At 49.1% G+C, this 22,483-nt stretch overlaps 1 protein-coding gene across 1 annotated transcript in view; it reads right to left on the bottom strand.

The window, feature by feature from the left end:
* The window catches only part of GALNT13 (polypeptide N-acetylgalactosaminyltransferase 13), a 42,501-nt gene extending 20,031 nt beyond the window's left edge, over window positions 1–22,470 (bottom strand). Inside the window, exons 1-8 of the mRNA XM_058839847.1 lie at window positions 22,408–22,470; window positions 14,496–14,589; window positions 13,459–13,672; window positions 12,755–12,923; window positions 9,224–9,390; window positions 7,807–8,014; window positions 6,197–6,367; window positions 1,054–1,171 (exon numbers count right to left, since the gene is read on the bottom strand). Of these exons, the coding sequence (XP_058695830.1) occupies window positions 1,054–1,171; window positions 6,197–6,367; window positions 7,807–8,014; window positions 9,224–9,390; window positions 12,755–12,923; window positions 13,459–13,672; window positions 14,496–14,510 (1,062 nt within the window). The 5' untranslated portion in view covers window positions 14,511–14,589; window positions 22,408–22,470. The remainder of the gene's footprint in view (window positions 1–1,053; window positions 1,172–6,196; window positions 6,368–7,806; window positions 8,015–9,223; window positions 9,391–12,754; window positions 12,924–13,458; window positions 13,673–14,495; window positions 14,590–22,407) is intronic.
* Between the last annotated feature and the right edge of the window lie 13 nt (window positions 22,471–22,483).

A 22,483-nucleotide genomic window follows, 5' to 3' on the forward strand; every position in this document is an offset into this window, starting at 1 on the left:
CCTGTCCCTGACCCCTTCAATTCCCCGGTTTAGGGTGGGAAAGGCCCATTTGGAATGCTTTAACAATTCCCTGCTCCGGGGATCTCCTGTAAAATACGGAAAACCGAGGAAAAGAATTCCTGCCCAGGGGCCTTGGCACATCCAAGGACGAATTTTGGGGGTTAAAACAGCAAAAAATGTGGGAATCTCCTGGTTTGAAGCACCCAGGCTCAGGAGGGGATCCAAAGCCTTTGGTTTTCCTGCAAAGGGAACAATCCAGGTTCAGAGGAATGGCCTGGGAAAGCTTTTAGACTCCCAGCTGGTCTTCCCTGGAAAAATCTGTTCCCTAAAAAACTTCAGAGGGGTTCCCAGCAGGGAAGATGGTTCCAGTTGAATGGAAAAGATGGAAAAAAGGGGGCCAGGCCATTCCCAGGACGTGCTGTGGGTTCCAGAGCGATCCTGGGCGTTATTCCCAGCACTAAATCCAGAAATCATGACACATCAGAGCAGCTCAAAGCCATTCCCAACATCCCTTCCAACCATTCCTTCTCCAAGCCTCAATTTCCCACTTTTCCTCTCCAGCCGAAGGATGGTGGCTGGATTTCCCTCTGAGGCGTGGCTGGCAGTTATCCCAGCGGGAATAGCAGCGTTTTCCGCAGGATACGGAATGGCCCCGGCACAGAGATGGAATTCCAGCCAGAACGTGCAAGTCCATGATGTCACCATTCCCAAAAAACCTCCCGGAACGTCGTTTTTAACTTGGATTTTTAATTGAGATCAAATTCCCACTGGGCACCTCGTTTTTTCCATGAAGGAACAATTAAAGCAGATGGAATTTCGGAGGGATAAAAACCCCTCAATATTAAAATATTAATTAAAATATTCCACGCAGCAAAAAAAGTTCCCAAAACACCCCAAAGTGGCTTTCCCCAAATTTTAAAAATTCCATTTAACCCATGGCTTGCAGGCCAGCTAAAGCAGGAGCTCCCTGAAGGAACGACAGCACAAATGGGGGGATTTATTTTTTGGGGTTTTTTTTTTTGGGAAAAGAAAAGGAAGGAAAACAGGAATTACCCTAAAGGACATTTCAAGATTCTCGCCACCCCAGATATCCATTCCCGAATCGTAAGTTCCTATCTCTTCAAAGTAGTTCCTGTCAATAGAAAACAGGCCACCAGCCATAGTTGGGGTCCTGGGTGGAAAACAAACAGGGAAAAAAAACAAAGGAAAACAGGGAAAAACAAAACAAAAACAAAAACAAAAAAAAAAAGGGAGAAGAGAAAGAAAAAAGAAAAAAAAAATAAAAGACTTTTAAAGGACACTCTGGAATTTCACATTTCACTGCCTCCCGCATCGCACCACACAGGAATTCCTACGGGAAACATCTAGGAAAGGGGAATTGGAACTGAGTTTTCCCTGCTCTTCCCCAAAATCCATGGATATCAGGCCCAGCCACGCTCCAAGGAAAAATAATGACAATTTTGATTGGATTTTTCCTGCATTTCCCCAAAATCCATGGAGCTCGGGCCCAGCCACAGTCCAGGGAGGAATAAACATAATTTTAACTGGATTTTTCCTGCTCTTCCCCCAAATCCATAAATTTCAGGCCCAGTCACACTCCAAGGAAAAATAATGACAATTTTAACTGGATTTTTCGTGTTCTTCCCCAAAATCCATGGACTTCAGGCCCAGCCACACTCCAAGGAAAAATAACAACAATTTTGATTGGATTTTTCCTGCATTTCCCCAGAATCCATGGATATCAGGCCCAGCCTCACTCCAGGGAGGAATAAACATAATTTTAACTGGATTTTTCCTGCTCTTCCCCCAAATCCGTAAATTTCAGGCCCAGCCACACTCCAAGGAAAAATATCAAAAAATTTTGACTGGATTTTTTGTGCTCTTCCCCAAAATCCACAGAACTCAGGCCCAGCCTCACTCCAGGGCTGCTCCCATTCCCATGGATTATTTCAGGAGAACTGTGAGGGGGGGATTTGGGGTCTCCTGAGGGAGCAGCAGCTCAAATCCAGCTGGGAATGCTTGGGAGGATTTCCATGGCTCAGCTTTGCCCCAGAGGGAGCCCAGAACGGGTGGAAGGAGCAGGAAAATCGCTGCTGAAGGGAGGAGAAATCTCCTAGGCCTTGGCCACATTTCCCTGGAAACGGCTGCTCCCAGTTTTCCAGAAATCCCAGCCTACGTGACACAGGAATACCCAGCCCAGGGATTTCTTTGGGAAGGAACAGCTCAATCCCAAATCCCAGATTTCCTCAGAGATGTCCCAGCACAGCCAAAGGGGCTGGAGCTCAGCTCATCCCTGGAGCACCAAACCTGCGGAATCTGGGGGAGCAACCCCTAGGAGGAGGATCTGGAGCTGCTCCAGGGCTGGAGCCGGGCTGGGAATGTTCCCCTGGAGAAGGGAAGGATCCAGGGAGAGCTGGGAATGTTCTCCTGGAGAAGGGAAGGATCCAGGGAGAGCTGGGAATGTTCCCCTGGAGAAGGGAAGGATCCAGGGAGAGCTGGGAATGTTCCCCTGGAGAAGGGAAGGATCCAGGGAGAGCTCAGAGCCCCTTGCAGGGCCTGAAGGGGCTCCAGGAGAGCTGGAGAGGGACTGGGGACAAGGGATGGAGGGACAGGAGCCAGGGAATGGCTCCCAGTGCCAGAGGGCAGGGATGGATGGGATATTGGGAATTGGGAATTCCCAGAGCAGCTGTGGCTGCCCCTGGATCCCTGGCAGTGCTGGAGCAGCCTGGGATGGTGGGAGCTGTCCCTGCTGGACTGGGATGGGATTTAAGGTCCCTCCCAATCCAAATCTTCTCCTTCCTCCTTCCCCTGCATGGAGACACTCTCTGCCTGACACAAAATTCCCCATTTTTTCCCAAGACTGAGCCTGTAGGGAATTTGGAAGGATGAAACTGAGCTTCCACAGGATCCCGGTGTCCTTTGACTCCGGACTCCAAACTCTTCCCAAAGCCCTCCTGACCAAGCTGGCAGTGCCCAGTTTCACGCTGGAAAATTCCCTGATCCTGCTCCAATCCCCAGGCAGCTCCTGGGATAACGGGAATGTTCCCTGGGATGTGAATTCCATGGGACACAGCCAGACCTGCAGAGCTCTCCCTGGAAACCAAAGCATCAGGAAGATAAAGGGGCTTAAAGTGGTTTTTAAAGGGGAAAAATGAGTTTTTTCCTCAGCTCTGCGTCTGTTCCCTGCGGGATCAGCTGACAGCTCCTGGGAATTGCAGCGATTGACTCTCATCATCGCCTGATCCTGCTTTATTTGGGAAGCACCATCTGCTTCCCATTCCCACACAGAAAACACGGGAGCAATCCCAGCTTCTCTGCATCCCGGGAAAGCCATCCCTGGATTCCATGATGGGAGAGGAGGAGGGATGGGGAAGGGATTCCAGCCCTGGAGCTCCCACCACCTCATCCTGCTTTTCCCAAGGAATCCCATCCCAGGAATCCTTTGGAAATCCCATCCCAGGAATCCAAAGGGCTCCACCAGCACCAAATCCTACTAAAGCTGTGGATATATCTGGGAATTAGGGATCGGCACCGAGATCAATCCCTGCCGCTCGTCAGAGCCAATTAACTGCAATCAACTCCAAGTTTAATTATTAATAATTAAGATATTAATATAATATCAAGATAATAAGTATCATATCCATAATATCCAGAATTCATTTGGAAAATGTTCCCAGGCACGGGGGGGATTTTTGGGATCTCTTGCAGGGCCAGGGCTTGGATTGATCCTCGTGGGTCCCTTCCAGCTCAGGAAATTCCATGATCCTAACACATTCCTGATATTTCATCTTGTATTTTCCATATTTTTTGACCTGTTTTTTTTTGGTTTTTTCCTAGGATTTGATCCTGCATTTTCCCTCTCAATCCCTAATTTATACAAAACATTTCCTGGACCTCAATCCGTATTTTTAGTATTTCTAATCCCAGCCTGCGGTGCCTTGAGCTTCAAAAACAGAGGGAAAAGCATGGAAATATCCATGAAAATGGGCTGTGCTGAGCCTGGCAATGGGAAATTCCCAGCTCAGCCTGAATAATTCCACGATTCTGGAATTCTCAGACACCAAAGGCTGAAATTCCAGCTCTAAAACCTGAGATTTTGGATTTAGCCCAGCCTAAAGCACCAAGCCTTCCCTCTCAGCTGGTGGTGACAACCGTGGCACCGGTGATATTTGTCCCTCTGCCCCCTTTGATTCCCAACTCCCTTATCCAACTTCTTTATCCAGAGAATTCCCCAAAATCCCAGCGGAAAACTGATGGGAAAGGAAAAGGAATTAAACAAATCCCGTTATTTTTGTTTTCTCAGTTTTAAGAGCTGATTCCGTGTCTGAGCCGGGGTTAATTTTGAGCCCTGCTCCATCTCAAGGTAAGGGAAGAGGGATTGGGATTGAATTCCTTAGGAAATTCCCTGTGCCTGGAATGGATTCGGGAGGGCCGGAGCTCAGCCCTTAATTAATTAAAAAATTAATTTTCCCAATTTCCATCCACACCTGAGCTTTAATCAAGAGCTGCTGGCCCGGGGAGGAGGTTTTGGATCAGGAGGAAAAAATTCCCTTGGCTCCAAAACTCCTTCCCGTGACAGCCAGAGCCTGCTGGATTTTCCTGGGAACAAACCCCAGGCCTGCCCTTCCCTGATTCCAGCCTCTCCAGGACAATCAGGGACAGAAATGGGAATTTGGGAAGCGAATTCAGAAGGTTTTTCCTGCCCTTCCATCCCTTCCTCGCCTGGACTGATCCCTGAGCTGCCCCTCCCTCCACCTGCAGGACTGGAATTCTTCCCACTTCCCACATTCCAATCCATTCCATCCACTCAGGAAACCTTTCCTGGTCTCTTTTGGAATTTTGCAGGAAGCCCTGGCAGCTGTTGGAGCTGAGCAAACATCCCATGGCCAGGAATTTATTCCATTTGTTCCCTTTTCAGCTCCATTTCCAATTTTGGAAGAGGTTTTGTTCCACCCCGTGATTCCAGCAATTCTATGGAAGAGGTCAGGACACACTGCATCCATTTTTCCCATCCAGCCCATTTTCCAAGCGATAAACCAGGAATTTAAGTGCAAATCACTGGGCTTCCATGCTCAAAAATGCTCAGAAATCCTTTGGAGCCTCTGCCTTAAATTCCCAAAAAAAAAAAAAAAAAAAAAAGGGAATAAAAATCCATTCACAGAGGGAGCTGAACAGGCAGAAATCTTTGGAATTCCTGAGCTTTGGGAAGAGGATGGGATAGGGTTCAGTGCAAATCACTGGGATTCAAAGCTCAAAAATGCTCAGAAATCCTTTGGAATATTTGCCTTAAATCCCGAAAAACTGGGAATAAAAATCCGTTCACAGCAAATTCACAGAGGGAGCTGAACAGGGAGAAATCTTTGGAATTCCTGAGCCTTGGAGCTGAACAGGCAGAAATCTTTGGAATTCCTGGACGTTGAGAAGAGGATGGGATGGAGTTTGCCCAACTGTGACCTCCTGTCCCCTCCCCAGCCCTGCTCCAGCTCCATTTCCCCACTTTTGGGTCATTTCTCCCATTTTTTAATTCCTTTTTCCCAGTTTTTTGTTTCTTTCCCCCTTTTTTTCCCCCTTCCTTTCATTTCTCCCCATTTTATGAGATTTCTCCCCATTTTATGAGATTTCTCCCCATTTTACGAGATTTCTCCCCATTTTATGAGATTTCTCCCCATTTTATGAGTTTTCTCCCCATTTTATGAGTTTTCTCCCCATTTTATGACATTCCTCCCCATTTTATGACATTCCTCCCCATTTTATGAGATTTCTCCCCATTTTATGAGATTTCTCCCCATTTTATGAGATTTCTCCCCATTTTATGAGATTCCTCCCCATTTTATGACATTTCTCCCCATTTTATGACATTTCTCCCCATTTTATGACATTCCTCCCCATTTTATGAGATTTCTCCCCATTTTATGACATTTCTCCCCATTTTATGACATTTCTCCCCATTTTATGACATTTCTCCCCATTTTATGAGATTTCTCCCCATTTTATGACATTCCTCCCCATTTTATGAGATTCCTCCCCATTTTATGACATTTCTCCCCATTTTATGACATTTCTCCCCATTTTTCACCCTTTGCTGCAGCAGCGAGGAGACGCCGGGATTGGGGTTCAGCCCCGCGATTCTGCCTCCGATCCCACAGCGGAATTTTGGGAATGGGGAGGGATTTTCTGGGAGCAGGGGAGCACTGACCTGACGGGCAGGGTGCGGTCCCCTTTCCTGCGGTCCATCTCCCGCTGGGGCACGGGATACCAGCGGAAATTCAGCTTCCAGTTGAAGCCCCCGTAGGTCATGTCCGAGCCCGCCATGTACTCGAAGGTGTCATCGCTGATCACGTCGATGATGGGACACACCACGGTTTTCCTGCGGGAAAAACGGAAAAACACCAGGAATTTGGGGGTTGTGGGGGTGTTTGGGCACGGGGGGAGGTGGAGGGGAAGGGGGGGAAAGGGGGAAAAGGAGGTGGGAATAAAATGAGGGAGGAGGGGAAAAGAGGAAGGGAGGGAGGGAAGGGGGGAAATGGGAGGGGAAATGAGAAGGGAAAAGGTGGGAATGGGAGGGAAAGATGGGAAAAGGGAAAAGGAAGGAAAAGAGGGAGGGATAAGGAGGGGAAATTGGGAGGAAAAAGGGGAAATAAAGTGAGGGAGGAGAGAGAGAAAGGAGGGGAAGGAGGGGGAGGAAAGGGGGGAATGGGAGGGGAAAAAGAGAAGGGAAAAGGGGGAAGGGAAAGCAAAGAGGGGAAGGAGAGGGAAAACAGTAAAATAGGGAAAGGGGGAAAAGGGGGAAAAAAAGGGAGAAGGGAAAAGGGAGGAACGGGGAGGAAGAAGAGAAAGGGAGGAAAAGGGAAGAATGGGGAAAAGGAGGGGGAAGAGGGAGAGGAGAAGAGGGAAATGGAGGGAAAGAAGGAAGGAAAAAAGGGGGAGAGCAGGGGAAGAAGGAAAAAAGGAGGGAAAGGGGGAGGAAAAAAGGGGAAAAAACTATGTGAGAAAAAAAGAAAAGAGAAGGGAAAAAAAAAAGTGCAAATTTCCATGAGTTCAGGAGGTCAGAGGGAGGAGCTGTTCCTGGTAAAAACCAGGGAGAAAGCCTCCTTTGGATGGGAGCGATCCAGAACCTTGGGCAAGCTGCTCCCACATTTATTCAGGAATGAGATTTTAAAAATAAAAATTTTAAATCATGAAATTTTAATTAATTAAATTTAAAAAAATAATTCTTAATGAAAAAAATTAAAAATATATTTTAAAAATAAATTATTTTAATTAAAGTATGTATTTATATGTATATGTATGTTTATATGTATATCTATATCTATATCTATATTTATATTTATATGTATGTTTATATGTATATTTATGTGTATTTGTATGTATATTTGTATGTATATGTATATTTATATTTATATTTATATGTATATGTATATTTATATGTATATTTGTACTATATGTATATTTATATGTATATTTGTACTATATGTATATTTATATGTATGTTTATATGTATATGTATGTTTATATGTATGTTTATATGTATATTTATATGTATACTTATGTTTATATTTATATGTATATTTATATTTATATGTATATTTATATTTATATTTATATTTATATTTATATTTATATTTATATTTATATTTATATTTATATTTATATTTATATTTATATTTATATTTATATTTATATTTATAAAAAAAAAAATTAAAATTTTCCTCATTCCAGCTCAGCGAATCCTTTCAGTCCCTGTTTTTCAGCAGGCAGGGAAGGGCCTGGAGCAGATCCCTGTCCCTGGATCCGGGAATTCCTCACCTGTCCTCCTTGATCCTGGCCAGCAGAGGCTCCAGCCAGCCCAGGGTGCACTCGCAGTGGGCATCCAGGAATGTGATCACCTGGCCCCGGGAAGCCGCTGCCCCTCGGAGCCGCGCCCGGATCAGCCCCGACCGCTGCTCCATCCGCAGGATTTTGACGGGCACTTCCAGCTTTTTCACGTAATTCTCCAAGGACGCCTTCAAGAACTCTGCCGGGTTTGGGGGGAGACAAAGGCCAGCGGGATTTTTAGGGAGGTTCCGTTCCGAGGCGCTCACGGAACCGCCTGGAGCATCCCATGGGGGTGGGAATGAGCTGGGCTTTGGGGGCCTTTCCAAAACCATTCCCTGAGGCCAGGATCACTTCTCGGGAATTTTAAATAAAGCACAATCCGTTCCTTGGAATTAACCAGCAACCACAAAACAAAGACAATTTGCTGCTGGTTCAATCCAAAAATAAAATGGTTTTTTTGGGGATGGGTTTCCCCATCGGAGCTCTTTGCATGCTTTTAGGAAAAACGGGAATTACTTGGCTCAAATCCTCCTCCACCCTTCCGGCACAGGGAATCATTAATGAGCAGGGAAATCCAGGCAGTAATTAGGGTTCAATTAATGCTCCATGGGGCAGAACTGAAGGATGGAGCAGCTGCAAGGCTGAGTTTGCCACTGGGCTGTCCCAGGATCCTTTCTCATTCCAGTGATTCCATTTAAGGAACTTGATGGGATTCCTTTTCCAGGGAGCCCCAGTTCCACAGGCAGAGTTTGCTTTTTAAAGTCTGGGGTTACAGCAGAAATGAAAAGGCAAAAAAAAAAGTGAAGGGTGAAGGAAACGAGGCATGAAGAGCAGCAATAAAGGCAGAGCTGGAATGAGATGGTCCCTTCCAACCCAAAGCACTCTGGAATTCCATGGGATTGACTTAATGGGGATATTGAGGAAAATCTGAAACACGGGATGAGGAGGGTGGAGAGACAGGAAGGAAAGGATTGACCTATCCAGGAACACCAACTGCACCGAGCTGGATCTGATCCAGGGCCTGAAGGGGCTCCAGGAGAGCTGGAGAGGGACTGGGGACAAGGGATGGAGGGACAGGAGCCAGGGAATGGCTCCCAGTGCCAGAGGGCAGGGATGGATGGGATATTGGGAATTGGGAATTCCTGTCTGGGAGGGTGGGGAGGAGCTGGAATGGAATTCCCAGAGCAGCTGTGGCTGTCCCTGGATCCCCGGCAGTGCCCAAGGCCGGGATGGACGCGGGGACAGTGGGAGCTGCCTCAGGTGCCCTTTAAAGCTCTCCTCCAAGCCAAACCATCCTGGCCATTCCAAAATCATTCCATGACTTCCTCCCCCCTCTCCCCACTCCCAGCCCTCCCCTCTGGAAGGAAGGGACGGGAATGTGGGACGGGAGCGGGCGGCCCGGCCCCACCTCTCTCGCTGGCATCATCCACCAGGACGATCTCGGCCAGCAGGCGCGGCGGGGAGCGCTCCAGGACGCTGTGGATGGTGCGGAGCAGCGTGCTCCAGGCCTCGTTGTGGAACACGATCACCACGCTGGTGTTGGGCAGCTCCTCCGGGTACACCTTGCTCTTGCACCTGCCCGAAAACAGCCGGGAAACGGAGCTGGAGGAGCGGCCCCAAGGAGAGCTGCGTCTTTCCGGGATGGATGAAGGGGCTGGGAAGGAACCGCGGCGCTGCGGCTGCGTCCAGGGATGGTGGGGATGATGAGCCGAGGGGGAAAGGGGAGATCCAGAGCCTGGAATTCCAACAGCTCTGGGGCAGGATGGAAAAGGGGCCATGGCACTGCTCCAACGGGGAGGTTCCACATCCAGGGAGTTCAGGATGATGGGGATGGATTAAGGAACAAAGAGGAGAGCCAGAGGTTGGAATTCCAACGGCTCTGAGGATGTGGCAGCCTGGAAAAGAGGCCTGGAAGCAGCCATGGCACTGCTCCAAGGGGAACCTGCCACATCCAGGTGGTTCAAAGGAATAAATGAGGGGAAAACCGGAGATCCAGAGCCTGGAATTCCAACGGCTCTGAGCATGAGACAGGCTGGAGAAGGGGCTCCTCTCCCTCTCCCATTCCTGACATTCCCAGCAAGGACCCGGCTCAACCCCACGGATCCGACGTCAGCCCCGCGCTGCTCAATCAGGAATTCTAGGGACAGCCATTCCCAGGTGGATTTGGCTCCAGGGAGGTCTGGAGCACGCAGGGAATAGCCTGGGATGAGCTGCCAAGGAGCAGCAGAGCTGATCCAGGACTGATCCACCTGGAATGTTTACATCCCGCCTGTTTTCCCAAAGTTCCCACACAAGGGCCAAACCCTGACAGTTTAAACCATTCCATTGTTTGGGGTATTTATGGGAAAAGCGGGAATGTGGGGCACCTCCATGAAAAATGGGAACTTGCCATGGGTTTTTCAAAGTTAATCCATCAAAAGCCCTCAAATCCCCCTCCCAATCCCCATTTCCACAGGTCCGTGGGAAAAGTGGGATCCCAGATTTCCTGCAGATTCTCTGGGAGAAGACATCACGGGAAGGAGGTGAGGGCCCTTACAAGGCAGGCTGAAAACTCATCCTTGGAAAAAAAATTCCCTGCAAAATAACCCTGGAGTTTATCTGGGCTTTTATCCACACTGCTCCAGCATTTCCTGCAATTCCAAGCCCCTTGAAACCAGGAATAAAAGAAATTTAAAAAAAAAATCCCCTTTGGAACAATTTTCCTTAAATAAAATCTGTTTTCTCCTCCATCCGGGGATGTCTTGGGGGCCCCTCTGAGGCTGCCAGGGAGGAAAATCTGTTTTCCATGATTTTCACACTAATTAAGGAGCTGACAGCTCCTCTTTTCCAATTATATCTCCCGATCCAAACGGCTGCTCCGAAGGCAGCTGCAGCCCACGTGGAAAACATGGAAGGGAGAGCAAGGATTGTGCTTCTGGAAGGGAAATTTTCAGATATTCTCGGAATAAAGGAGAACTTCAACCATCCAAGTGTGTCCATGCCCATGAAAAGCATTCCAGTCCTTACGGGTATTCCATGGAGTGAGAGGAATGCTGGCATTGCCATCACTCGTCCATGGAATCGGAGAATCCCAGGATGGGTTGGGATGGAAGGGACCTTAAATCCCATCCCAGCCCTGCCATGGGCCCCTCCCACTGTCCCAGGATGCTCCAACCTGGCCTTGGACATTCCAGAGATCCAGGGGCAGCCTCAGTTTTCCTGGGAAAGCTGTGCTGGGATCTCCCCGCCCTCTGAGGAAGGAATTTTTTATCCACCACGACTTAGAGCTGGAAAAACCCCAAATCCAAGAGGTCCTGGTGCAGAACAAATGGATCAGGTGTGGCCACCCCAAAATAAACCAATTTTCCCTCCCCTGAGGGCTGAATTTCAGGAACAACAAATTTTGGTCTCGCCTAAAAACCCAATCAAGAGTTCTGAGGGAAGGATTTTCCCAGTTAAAGGGAGTTTTCCCACAGATCCACGGCCAGCCCTGCACTGCTCCTTTCCCCCATCCAGGATCACATCCCAGTGTTTTTTTCTTTGGAGAATCGCCACAAAATTCCAGCTCCTCATTTATCCCCGGCTGCTGTTCCAGAAATCCCAATGTTTCTGCTCAGCCCCGGATGTTCCCACAGCCAGGAGCCAATTCCAGCCTCAATCTCCAGGAAAAAATCCAATTAGGATGCTCCAGCAATCCATGGAACGGCACTTGGAGCCTCACTCATCCAGAAAAGATTGAGGATGGATTTCTGCCCTCGCTGGAGAAAATCCTTGGGAATGAAACGAGGCCTTTCCCTGGTGAGTTAAGCTGGGTTTAAGGTTTAATCAATAGCTCCCAATTAGAGCTGGCTCTGAATAAAATCCCCAGCCTGGCCATTTCCAACAGGACCCCGGAAATCCAGGGACATTCCCTGAGAGAAAACTCAGGATGGAACGGGAAGAAAATGAAATTCCATGGATCAGCTGGAATGAAACCACCAGTCCTGGGACAGGGATAGCAGGGGAGCCAGTCCTGCTCGGATACAGCAACGGGATGGGGAATCTGTGGGATCCTGATGAGGAATCCCATTCCCACGGAATGCCATTGACTCTGGAGCCCGGCTGGGAGAGCTGGGAATGTTCCCCTGGAGAAGGGAAGGATCCAGGGAGAGCTGGGAATGTTCTCCTGGAGAAGGGAAGGATCCAGGGAGAGCTGGGAATGTTCCCCTGGAGAAGGGAAGGATCCAGGGAGAGCTGGGAATGTTCCCCTGGAGAAGGGAAGGATCCAGGGAGAGCTGGGAATGTTCCCCTGGAGAAGGGAAGGATCCAGGGAGAGCTCAGAGCCCCTTGCAGGGCCTGAAGGGGCTCCAGGAGAGCTGGAGAGGGACTGGGGACAAGGGATGGAGGGACAGGACACAGGGAATGGCTCCCAGTGCCAGAGGGCAGGGATGGATGGGATATTGGGAATTGGGAACTCCTGGCTGGGAGGGTGGGGAGGAGCTGGGATGGAATTCCCAGAGCAGCTGTGGCTGCCCCTGGATCCCTGTCAGTGCCCAAGGCCAGGCTGGAGCAGCCTGGGATGGTGGGAGGGGTCCCTGCCATCGCAGGGCTGGGATGGATGAGCTTTTAACTTCCAGCCCATCCCATCCCAATCCCCAGCATTCCCAGGATGGAATTTTAACTCCCAGCCCATCCCATGACCCAGCACTCCCGGGATGGGATTTAAACTCCCGTCCCATCCCAATCCCCAGGATTCCCAGGATGGGATTTAAGCTCCCAGCCCATCCCATCCCATCCCATCCCATCCCATCCCATCCCATCCCATCCCATCCCATCCCATCCCATCCCATCCCAATCCCCTGGATTCCCAGGATGGGATTTAAGCTCCCAGCCCATCCCATCCCATCCCAATCCCTCAGATTCCCAGGATGAGATTTAAGCTCCCGTCCCATCCCAATCCCCAGGATTCCCAGGATCTCACCCGTCCAGCCGCACGTCGGGCAGGCTGCGGTTGAGGGCGATGCGGTCGCTGGCCAGGAGGTTGAACTGGTTGATCTTGAACAGCTCCTTCATCTTCTCCTGCTCCTCCTTGGGGATGAGCACGGCCCTGCCCATCTCCCCCGGGCCCTCCTGGCTCCGGGAAATAACGGCTGGAAAACGGAACAGCAGGAGCTGCTTTGAGCACCTGGGAATTGGATTTATCCTTCAGGGAACTTCTGCTTTTCCACAAGGAATGCTGGAAATCCAACCCCTGTTTTCCCTGCTCCGCTGGGAGCTTTTATCCCCCTCTGGATCCAAGAACATCCAGTTTTATTCCAAGATGATTGAACCCCCTGGATTCAGTCCTTCCCGCTATCCTAGGCTGCTCCAAGCCCTGTCCAAGCCAGCCTTGGCCACTTCCATTGATCCAGGGCAGCCACAGCTTCTCTGGACACCCTCACAGAGAATTTCCTGGACCCCTGGAATGCCCCAGGCCAGGCTGGACGGGGCTTGGGGCCCCCTGGGATAGCGGGAGCTTTCCCTGCCCATGGAATGGGATTTACGGTCCCTTCCAACCCCAACCATTCCCTAAACCACAAACACAAACTCAGACAGCACCAACAGCAGCAGATCCCGGGATTTCCTCTGCTGGGCAGAGGCACAGACGGGAGGCCAGGGATGAGGAATGGCGGGCTGGGCGCTCACCGCGCAGCGCCGGGAGCAGGGAGCGCTCCTTGGGCCGGTCGCACTTGTTGCACTCGCTGAAGTAGAGCAGCAGGAAGACGTCCAGCAGCACCCAGAGCAGGGACGTGGCCAGCACCACCCGGCAGTAGCCAAACCTCCTCATGGCTCCTGGGAGCGCGGCGGGATCACAGCCCCACGGCACGGATCCAGCAGGGAGGCAGGGAGGAGCATCCCGCTGCGGGCACAGGAAAAGCGGATTTTCATGGATTCGGGGGAGTTCATCCTTCCATCAGGCACTGTTTGATACCCAAACATCCGCTCTCCTCAGGGAACCACTTTCATTTTCTCCAGTTTTTCTCCTGCCAAAATGTTTCAGGCTCCACATCGTGACTGACAAAGATTCCTTGGAAAAGGGCACGGCAGTCACTGATCCATGGATTTGGGCTCCTGCCCCAAATAGGGAGTTTGGAAAACAAAGCTAAAGGTGAGGCCTCTCCAAAGGGTGGAGCCAGGCTGGGAGAGCTGGGAATGTTCCCCTGGAGAAGGGAAGGATCCAGGGAGAGCTGGGAATGTTCCCCTGGAGAAGGGAAGGATCCAGGGAGAGCTGGGAATGTTCCCCTGGAGAAGGGAAGGATCCAGGGAGAGCTGGGAATGTTCCCCTGGAGAAGGGAAGGATCCAGGGAGAGCTCAGAGCCCCTTGCAGGGCCTGAAGGGGCTCCAGGAGAGCTGGAGAGGGACTGGGGACAAGGGATGGAGGGACAGGAGCCAGGGAATGGCTCCCAGTGCCAGAGGGCAGGGATGGGTGGGATATTGGGAATTGGGAATTCCTGGGCTGGGATGGAATTCCCAGAGCAGCTGTGGCTGCCCCTGGATCCCTGGAAGTGCCCAAGGCCAGGCTGGATTTGGGATTTGGAGCAGCCTGGGATGGTGGGAGGTGTCTCTGGAGGACTGGGATGGGATTTAATGTCCCTTCCCACCCAAACCTTTCCTTGATCTCTGCCCTGGCTGTGATCTGTAATTATAGGTCTGTAATTAACGAATTAACGCCTCCCACTCACCATCAGCGCCTGCATTCCAGACTCCAAGTCCTGCCCCAGCCATGCTCCCACAGAATTCCCTCAGCACTGAACCGCTGGATAATTTTCCAAGTGCCTGGGAAAGAAAAGGAGAAGAAAGTCCCATCACTTTTCCGTGTTTCCTAAAACACAAAGAAATTCCTTCCAATTAAAAACCCCTCCTCGGTTTTATCCACATTTCAACTTCCTTATCCTCCCCTGCTCAGCTCCTCATTCCCAAGTGAGGAATTCTCTTTCCCTTTTCCATCCCATTTTAATTGGTGCTCACCCGAGCCAAGGATGGAAATCAATTCAATAAATGATTTATTTAATTATTCTGGCAGCATTTCTGCACCAGCTCCTCGTTGATAACAATTTCCATCTGTCCCAAATATCAACCAATGGCTCTTCCTGCTGAGGGATTCCCAGGGAGCTGATTTAAAATTCCAGGAATTGCTGGTCCGGGATAACACATTCCATTTGCACGGGAATGTGCAAACGGGAATGGTTTCATTGTAGGAAAAAGAAATGAGGAAGGAAAAAACAAATTTCCCAGCAAAACTGTGGATGATCCATCCTGGGAAGTGCCCAAGGTCGGAAGGGCTTGGGAAGGATTCCCTGGGAATATGGGATGAGATTTAAGGTCACTTCCACCCCAAAGCATCCCAGGATTCTGTGATTCCATAAAATCCCCTCCTCCAAACCTCCAAAAGGAAGAAGATTCCAAAAAAAAAATTAAAAAAATAAGATGTAACTGAAACTCAGCCTCACAAGGTTTGCAGGAAGAGGAGGAAGGGAAAAATCCCGAGGTTCTGAGCTCCCACTTCCTGGAATAAAGCCAATTTTACCCCATGATCCTGCAGCAAAGCACAGGGAAATTCCTGCCCCAAACCCTGCAGTAAAAGCAGGATTTGGGAACAGGAAACAGGAGGAAAAAGGAGGAATCCTAGAAGTGACCCCACCCAATGCTGTGGGCGGGAATTCCGGAGGCTGCGAATCCAAGGGAACGACAATTCCCGATTCCAATCCTTGATTTGCCTTTTCCCTGGATTAAAAATTCCGAGTTTTCTGCGGATATAAACCGATTGTTCAGGAATTCTTCCTGGAACCCCCCAGCCACTGTCTCTCCCCACAGCCAGGCCATGCCCTGAGCTGAATCTCCTGAGCCTCAAAGGCTCAGAATCCATCACCACTCCCCAAAAACCTCTTCATTCCCGTTCCCAAGATCCCTGCAAGGGAAATAAACATGGATACGACAAAATTCCCAACTCTTGAGCTGTATTTGCCCACCAGGGCCAGGAATTTCATTCCTTAGTGAAATTTGGGATAATTTCTGGCTTTTTTTCTGGGCTGAAAATGTGGAAACTGCAGCAGCACGGGGTGGGAAATTGAGGTGATTTCAGAAGAAACTCAGCGGAACTTTGGGGAATTGCGGAATTCCAGACTGGTTTGGGTGGGAAGGGACATGAAGGATTATCCCATTCCACCCCCAGGGACAGCTCCCACCATCCCAGGCTGCTCCAGACCGGCCTGGAGCACTTCCAGGGATCCAGCCCAGCCAGAAATTCCCAATTCCCAGTGTCCCATCCATCCCTGCCCTCTGGCACTGGGAGCCATTCCCTGGCTCCTGTCCCTCCATCCCTTGTCCCCAGTCCCTCTCCAGCTCTCCTGGAGCCCCTTCAGGCCCTGCAAGGGGCTCTGAGCTCTCCCTGGATCCTTCCCTTCTCCAGGGGAACATTCCCAGCTCTCCCTGGATCCTTCCCTTCTCCAGGGGAACATTCCCAGCTCTCCCTGGATCCTTCCCTTCTCCAGGGGAACATTCCCAGCTCTCCCTGGATCCTTCCCTTCTCCAGGAGAACATTCCCAGCTCTCCCTGGATCCTTCCCTTCTCCAGGGGAACATTCCCAGATCTCCCAGCCTTCCTGGCCTCATTCCAGGAGGTCAAAGCCCTTCATTCCCAAATGGGCACTTCCTGGAAATCCAGCTCAGCAGAGCCCTGAGCTGCTCCTTTAATCCTCCGTCCCTCCTCGGGCTCGTGACGGATGAAGTGTCCTAATCCTCATCAGGACAGGAATAACCCGGGGATGGAAATTCCCAAAGAAAATCCCCAAAAAAACCCAGAGGAATTGTCCAGTTTCTCACCTGGATCTTTGACTGATTCAGGGAACTCTTCGAATTCCCAAATCCAGCTGCATCCCAGGCACGCAATTCCCAATCCCTCATTAACCCCAGGATTACCCCAACCTCGGTGTGACCTCAGACTCCAGCTTCTCCTGGCCACCCACATTCCCGGGAATACCAAACCCTGCCCACATCCCACTGCTGGGGTAAGGAAGGCTCCAAAATCCACATTATTACCAGGGAAGCCTTGTTCCCGACATAAACATTCCCATTTTTATGGGATGGATCCCCAGCCAGGCTGCCCCGTTTGTCCAGGATGGGGAGCCCAGCTTCGGGATCGCTCCAGGGATTTGTTTTCCGTGCTCCAAGGGGCTCCCAGGGAGCATCCAGGAATCCATTCCCACAACGAGGGAACTTCCCATGCTCTGGTCACAGCAGAAGGACGGAGGGAGAGGAATAAAATCATCCCAAAATCCACACTGGCTCTCCCAGGGGATCACAGCTCAGCCATGGAAACGGAATCCAAAATATTCCCGGGAATCTGTGGCCATTTGTGCTGCTGCTCCGACCGAACGGAGAACCAGACCTCTCCCAGCCGTCCCCAATTCCTGGGAACAACTCCCTCCTCTTCCCGACATCCCTCGGGAAGCACCGAGGGAAAAACTCCCCGAGGAGGGGGTGGCAAAGTGCCTTGGCCTTGGAGTTTTATTTCCATGGAAAACCTTCGGAGTGAGGCACATCCCAGAGACAGGAAATGCATGGAATCACCTCCCGCTCCAGAGCTGAATTCCTGCCTTTCCGTTCGTTTTCCAGGGAATCTCCTGTTTGCCGTGAGAGCCCAAATCCAGCACCTCTCCCACTCAAGGGATTTGGGCTGGAATTGGATCCTTGGGATGGCCTCTGGAATGCCACGGATCCCAGACAGCAGAATTCCAGAGGTTTAGGAGCAGCTCTTCCAGATGGAAATCCCTGCTGGAAAAGCTAAAGCGACCCCTGGCACTCGGGGATGCTCCTGTCTGCAGCAGAGGAATTGGAATTTTTAATGGAATTTGTAATGGAATTTGTAATGGAATTTTTAATGGAATTTTTAAATGGAATTTTTAAATGGAATTTTTAATGGAATTTTTAAATGGAATTTTTAAATGGAATTTTTAATGGAATTTTTAAATGGAATTTTTAAATGGAATTTTTAAATGGAATTTTTTATGGAATTTTTAGGAAATCTGGGGGCAAAACCTCCCCAGGTTTTGAGTTTGAGGAGGGTTTGAGGCTGCCAGGACCGCGAGAAATTCCCAAGCAGGAATGAAACCACTCACAAATCCATTTCTCCACCTAAAAAAGGCAGAATCCTCATGCAGAATTCCCAGCTTTTCCCTCCGAGAGATGAAAGGATTATTCCTCACATCCCAGGATTTACTACCACAAAAAAAGAGAAAACTCCCCCTTTTCCCCGTTTAAAACTGGATTTTAGGGCCACGCTGGTCTAAGCAAATCTGGATATAAAATTCTCCCTCCAAAATCCATCCTTTTATTCCATGAGCAGCTCATTAATTCATGGATGAGGAAGAACTTCTAATTCCAGAACTGTCAAACTCAGAGATCAATCCAGGAAAGCTCTTGCACATTTAGTAAGGAATAAAAATAGGGGGAAACAAAAGGAAATAAAAGAAGAGGAATTTGGGTCCCTTTAGTCAGCGTTTTGTCTTTTCAGAATTCCGTTTTTTCCGCCTCTCTCCTCTCCTGAAATTTATTAATAGCCCCGTTCTTCCCTTGGGAATTCATTCCCGTGACTCAGGAATTCAAGTGGAAAAGCCTCGTTAATTCCTCTCATCCCAGATCCCGGGAGGAAAACCTGTCCTGGCTCAGGGGGGGCTCTGTTCAGGCTCCAGCCACGAAATTCCCAGCTCCAGCCCCGGAATTCCCGGCTCCTCCTCCCCAATTCCATCCTCAGCAGCTCCGGAGCCGCTCAGCCTGGGAACGGTGGGAAATTTGGGAAGAGTTTACCTGGGTTTATTCCCTCCTTTCAAGGCCTGGGGCTGTGCTGGTGCAAAGCGCTGGAATCCTGCGGATAACGCAAATAAAAATTCCTAAAAATCCTCAAAATCTCCCTGGGATAGCACAGAACTGTGGAGTGGTTTGGGAAGCGAGGTTAATCCATGGGCAGGGACAGCTCCCGCTATCCCAGGCTGCTCCGAGCCCCATCCAACCCGGCCTCGGACACTTCCAGGGATGGAGCAGCCGCAGATCCTCTGGAAGAACCAAAATGTTGGGAATTATCTCCTTTTCCCAAATGTTGGAAGCCCCAAATCCTCCTCCCATTCCTTTGCTCACCAGCTTCCCAAATTCCTCCTTCCCAGCCAGGCCTGGCGCCTCCCATTCCCAAACCTCCAGGATTTCTCCTGGAGAAAAGGAGATTCCAGGATTTCTCCCCTTTGGAAGAGCCTGGTGGAGGCCGCCCGGAAGCTGCCGCTGTTTGTTCCCATTCCAGAGCTGGGATCTCCAGCCTGGAGGAGTTTTCCAGCTCCTCCAGCACAAGGAAATGTTGGAGAGAGCCAGAACGAGCCGAGGAGTGGGAAATCCGGGAATGGCCACATTCCCAAGGCTGCCAGAGCTCCAGGAAATCCGGGAATGGACACATTCCCAAGGCTGCCGGAGCTCCAGGAAATCCAGGAATGGACACATTCCCAAGGCTGCCGGAGCTCCAGGAAATCCGGTAATGGACACATTCCCAAGGCTGCCGGAGCTCCAGGAAATCTGGGAATGGCCACATTCCCAAGGCTGCCGGAGCTCCAGGAAATCCAGGAATGGCCACATTCCCAAGGCTGCCGGAGCTCCAGGAAATCCAGGAATGGCCACATTCCCAAGGCTGCCGGAGCTCCAGGAAATCCGGGAATGGCCACATTCCCAAGGTTGCCGGAGCTCCAGGAAATCCAGGAATGGACACATTCCCAAGGCTGCCGGAGCTCCAGGAAATCTGGGAATGGCCACATTCCCAAGGCTGCCGGAGCTCCAGGAAATCTGGGAATGGCCACATTCCCAAGGCTGCCGGAGCTCCAGGAAAGTCGGGGCCAGGGTGGGATTGTTGGGGGTTGTATCAGTGAGCCCTCCCGATATTCCAGGATTCTGGGATCTGAGGAATCCACGGAGCAGAATTCCATCCCTTTTCCCCAGCCATGAATCAGGAAAGATCCCAAATTCCTGAGCACCAAAATCCCTCAAAACAACCAAGGAATTCTTCCAATCCTCACAAAAGGAATCTCCCCTGTGCATTCCCGGGTTATTTCTGCCCCAGCTCCTGGTTTTTGAGGGAAGAGGATTTGTCGGGATTTCGCTCCATGGGATTGAAAAATCAAACAGGAAAAATTTGATTTTCCCGTGTCCGTGAAAACGCAGCCACTGGAGCTCAATTCTCCCACATTCCCAGGCAAAGTTTTCCTTGGATTCACCTGGTGGACAAAACCCTCTGGAATTTTCTGACACTAAAAAACACCAAAGGAGAAATTCCCAATCCCGTATTTCCAGGCAATTCCGCTTTTCCTTCGTGAGCCGCCGTTTTCCCATCAGCCACCAGCTGGATTCCCACATTCCCACATTTTCCAAACCCCAAAATTCCATGAAATATTCGGAGCAAGTAACTCCATCCCATTCCACACATTCCCACGTTTCAGTCTCGACTTTCCCTACGGAATTCGGTTCTGGGGCTGCAGATGGTGGGAAGAGCTCCGGCATCTCTCATTCCCAAAAATCCAGGAGCTGTTTCTGGAGCAGGTGGGAAGAAGGTGGGAACAGACAGAAAATCCCAGAACCTCCTGGTCTCGTTTGGGAAAAAAAAATAACCCAGATTTTTTCATTAAAAAAACAGATTTTTACCCAAAAAAAGCAGATTTTTAGACAAGAAAATCACTTTTTTTTTCCCAAGAAAAGCAGAATTTTACACAATTAAAGTTTTACTCAATTTATCCCAAAAAAATGAGGTTTTGACACAAGAAAAGCAGATTTTTACCCAAAAAAGCAGATTTTTAGAGAAGAAAATCACTTTTTTTCACAATAAAAGCAGATTTTTACACAATAAAAGGGGTTTTACTCAATTTACTCCAAAAAATGAGGTTTTGATACAAGAAGAGCAGATTTTTACCCAAAAAATGAGGTTTTGACACAAGAAAAGCAGATTTTTACACTGGTATTTTCCTAAAGCGTGGCTTCATTGCTAACACAAAACACCTAAGGAGGAAATGAGAGGAAATTTTTAAAAGTACCAAAAAATACCAAAAAACACTTAAAAAATACCTTAAAAACACAAAAAAAAACCCTTAAAAAAAGGCATAAAAATGTAAAAAAAAGACCTTAAAAACTCCAAAAAATACCTTAAAAACCCCAAAAATAACCCTTTAAAATACCTTTAAAAACCCTTAAAATGTAAAAAAAACCCTAAAAAATACCCTTTAAATACCTTAAGAATAACTAAAAAAATACCTTAAAAAACCCTTTAAGCACCAAAAAAAAACCTAAAATATGCCCAAAAATACAAAAAAAAGCCCCAAAAAATAAAAAAAAAACCAAAAAATACCTAAAAAATGCCTTAAAAATACCTTAAAAATACATTAAAAATATCTTAAAATCCCCCCAAAAAACACAAAAAACCCTTAAATACCCCTTAAAAATACCTAAAGAATACCTTAAGAATATCCTAAAAATACTTTTTAAATGCCAAAAAAAACCTCAAAAATACCTTAAAAATGCCTTAAAAATATCTTAAAATCCCCTCAAAAAAACCCCAAAAAATCACAAAAAAACCCTTAAAAATACTTTAAAAATACCAAAAAAAAAACCCAAAAAAACCCAAAAATACCTTAAAAATACCTAAAAAACCTCAAGTTTTAAGGCCTCGTCTCCCCTTCAAAGCCCAGCAGCCAAGAGTTAAAATAATCTTTGCCTCCCTCATTCCCGGCGTGCTTTAATCCCTCGTTAATCTTTCCTGCCGCTATTCCCAGCGTCCCAATAAATTCCAGCCGTTATTTTCCGCCCGAGAGCGGAAACCGACCGGTTCTTTTCCCTTTCCTCATCCCGGCTGATTCCATTTCTCGTGGAAAATTTGAAAATAAACTCGATTTTTCCGTCAGCTGGGAAGCGGATTTTATCCGGTTCCTGGGAAAGCAGCTGGCATCCCAAATTTAGGATTTTCTGGGAAAAATCCCAGTTTTTAACAGCCGTGCCAAATCCCGTTTCCAGCATTCCTGTTTTCCTGTAATTTAAAGGGAATTTCCATTGAAAAATTCAGTGGATCCCGCTCCGGGCTGGGAAAAACCACCGGGAAAAACGGGAAGCAGCCAGGCTGAGGCGCTTCCAGGGAAACCTGCGGCTGGGAATGCCAGCCCCGAACATCATTCCAGGGAAACCTGCGGCTGGAAAAGCCCCAGACGCGATTCCAGGGAATCCTTGAGGCCCAAACCGCTATTCCAGGGAATCCTGATAGTCCAAACCGCTATTCCAGGGAATCCTGATAGTCCAAACCGCTATTCCAGGGAATCCTGATAGTCCAAACCGCTATTCCAGGGAATCCTGATAGCCCCAAACGCGATTCCAGGGAATCCTGACAGCCCCAAACGCTTTTCCAGGGAATCCTGACAGCCCCAACCGCGATTCCAGGGAATCCTGACAGCCCCAACCGCGATTCCAGGGAATCCTACGGTTGAAACCCCCAACTCAAAACGTTATTCCAGGGAATCCTGGGAGGCCAAAGCGCTATTCCAGGAAAACCCATGGATGAGAGGGATAAAAAGCCGCTCCGTCCTACCATAAGCAGCCTCCGCGTGCGGTTTTCCAGGGATATTTGGATCCTCCCTCGCGGCCCAGCCGGTGGCGCTTCCCTG

The sequence above is a fragment of the Poecile atricapillus genome, chromosome 5 (genome assembly GCF_030490865.1).
Source record: "Poecile atricapillus isolate bPoeAtr1 chromosome 5, bPoeAtr1.hap1, whole genome shotgun sequence".
Classification (NCBI taxonomy): domain Eukaryota; kingdom Metazoa; phylum Chordata; class Aves; order Passeriformes; family Paridae; genus Poecile; species Poecile atricapillus.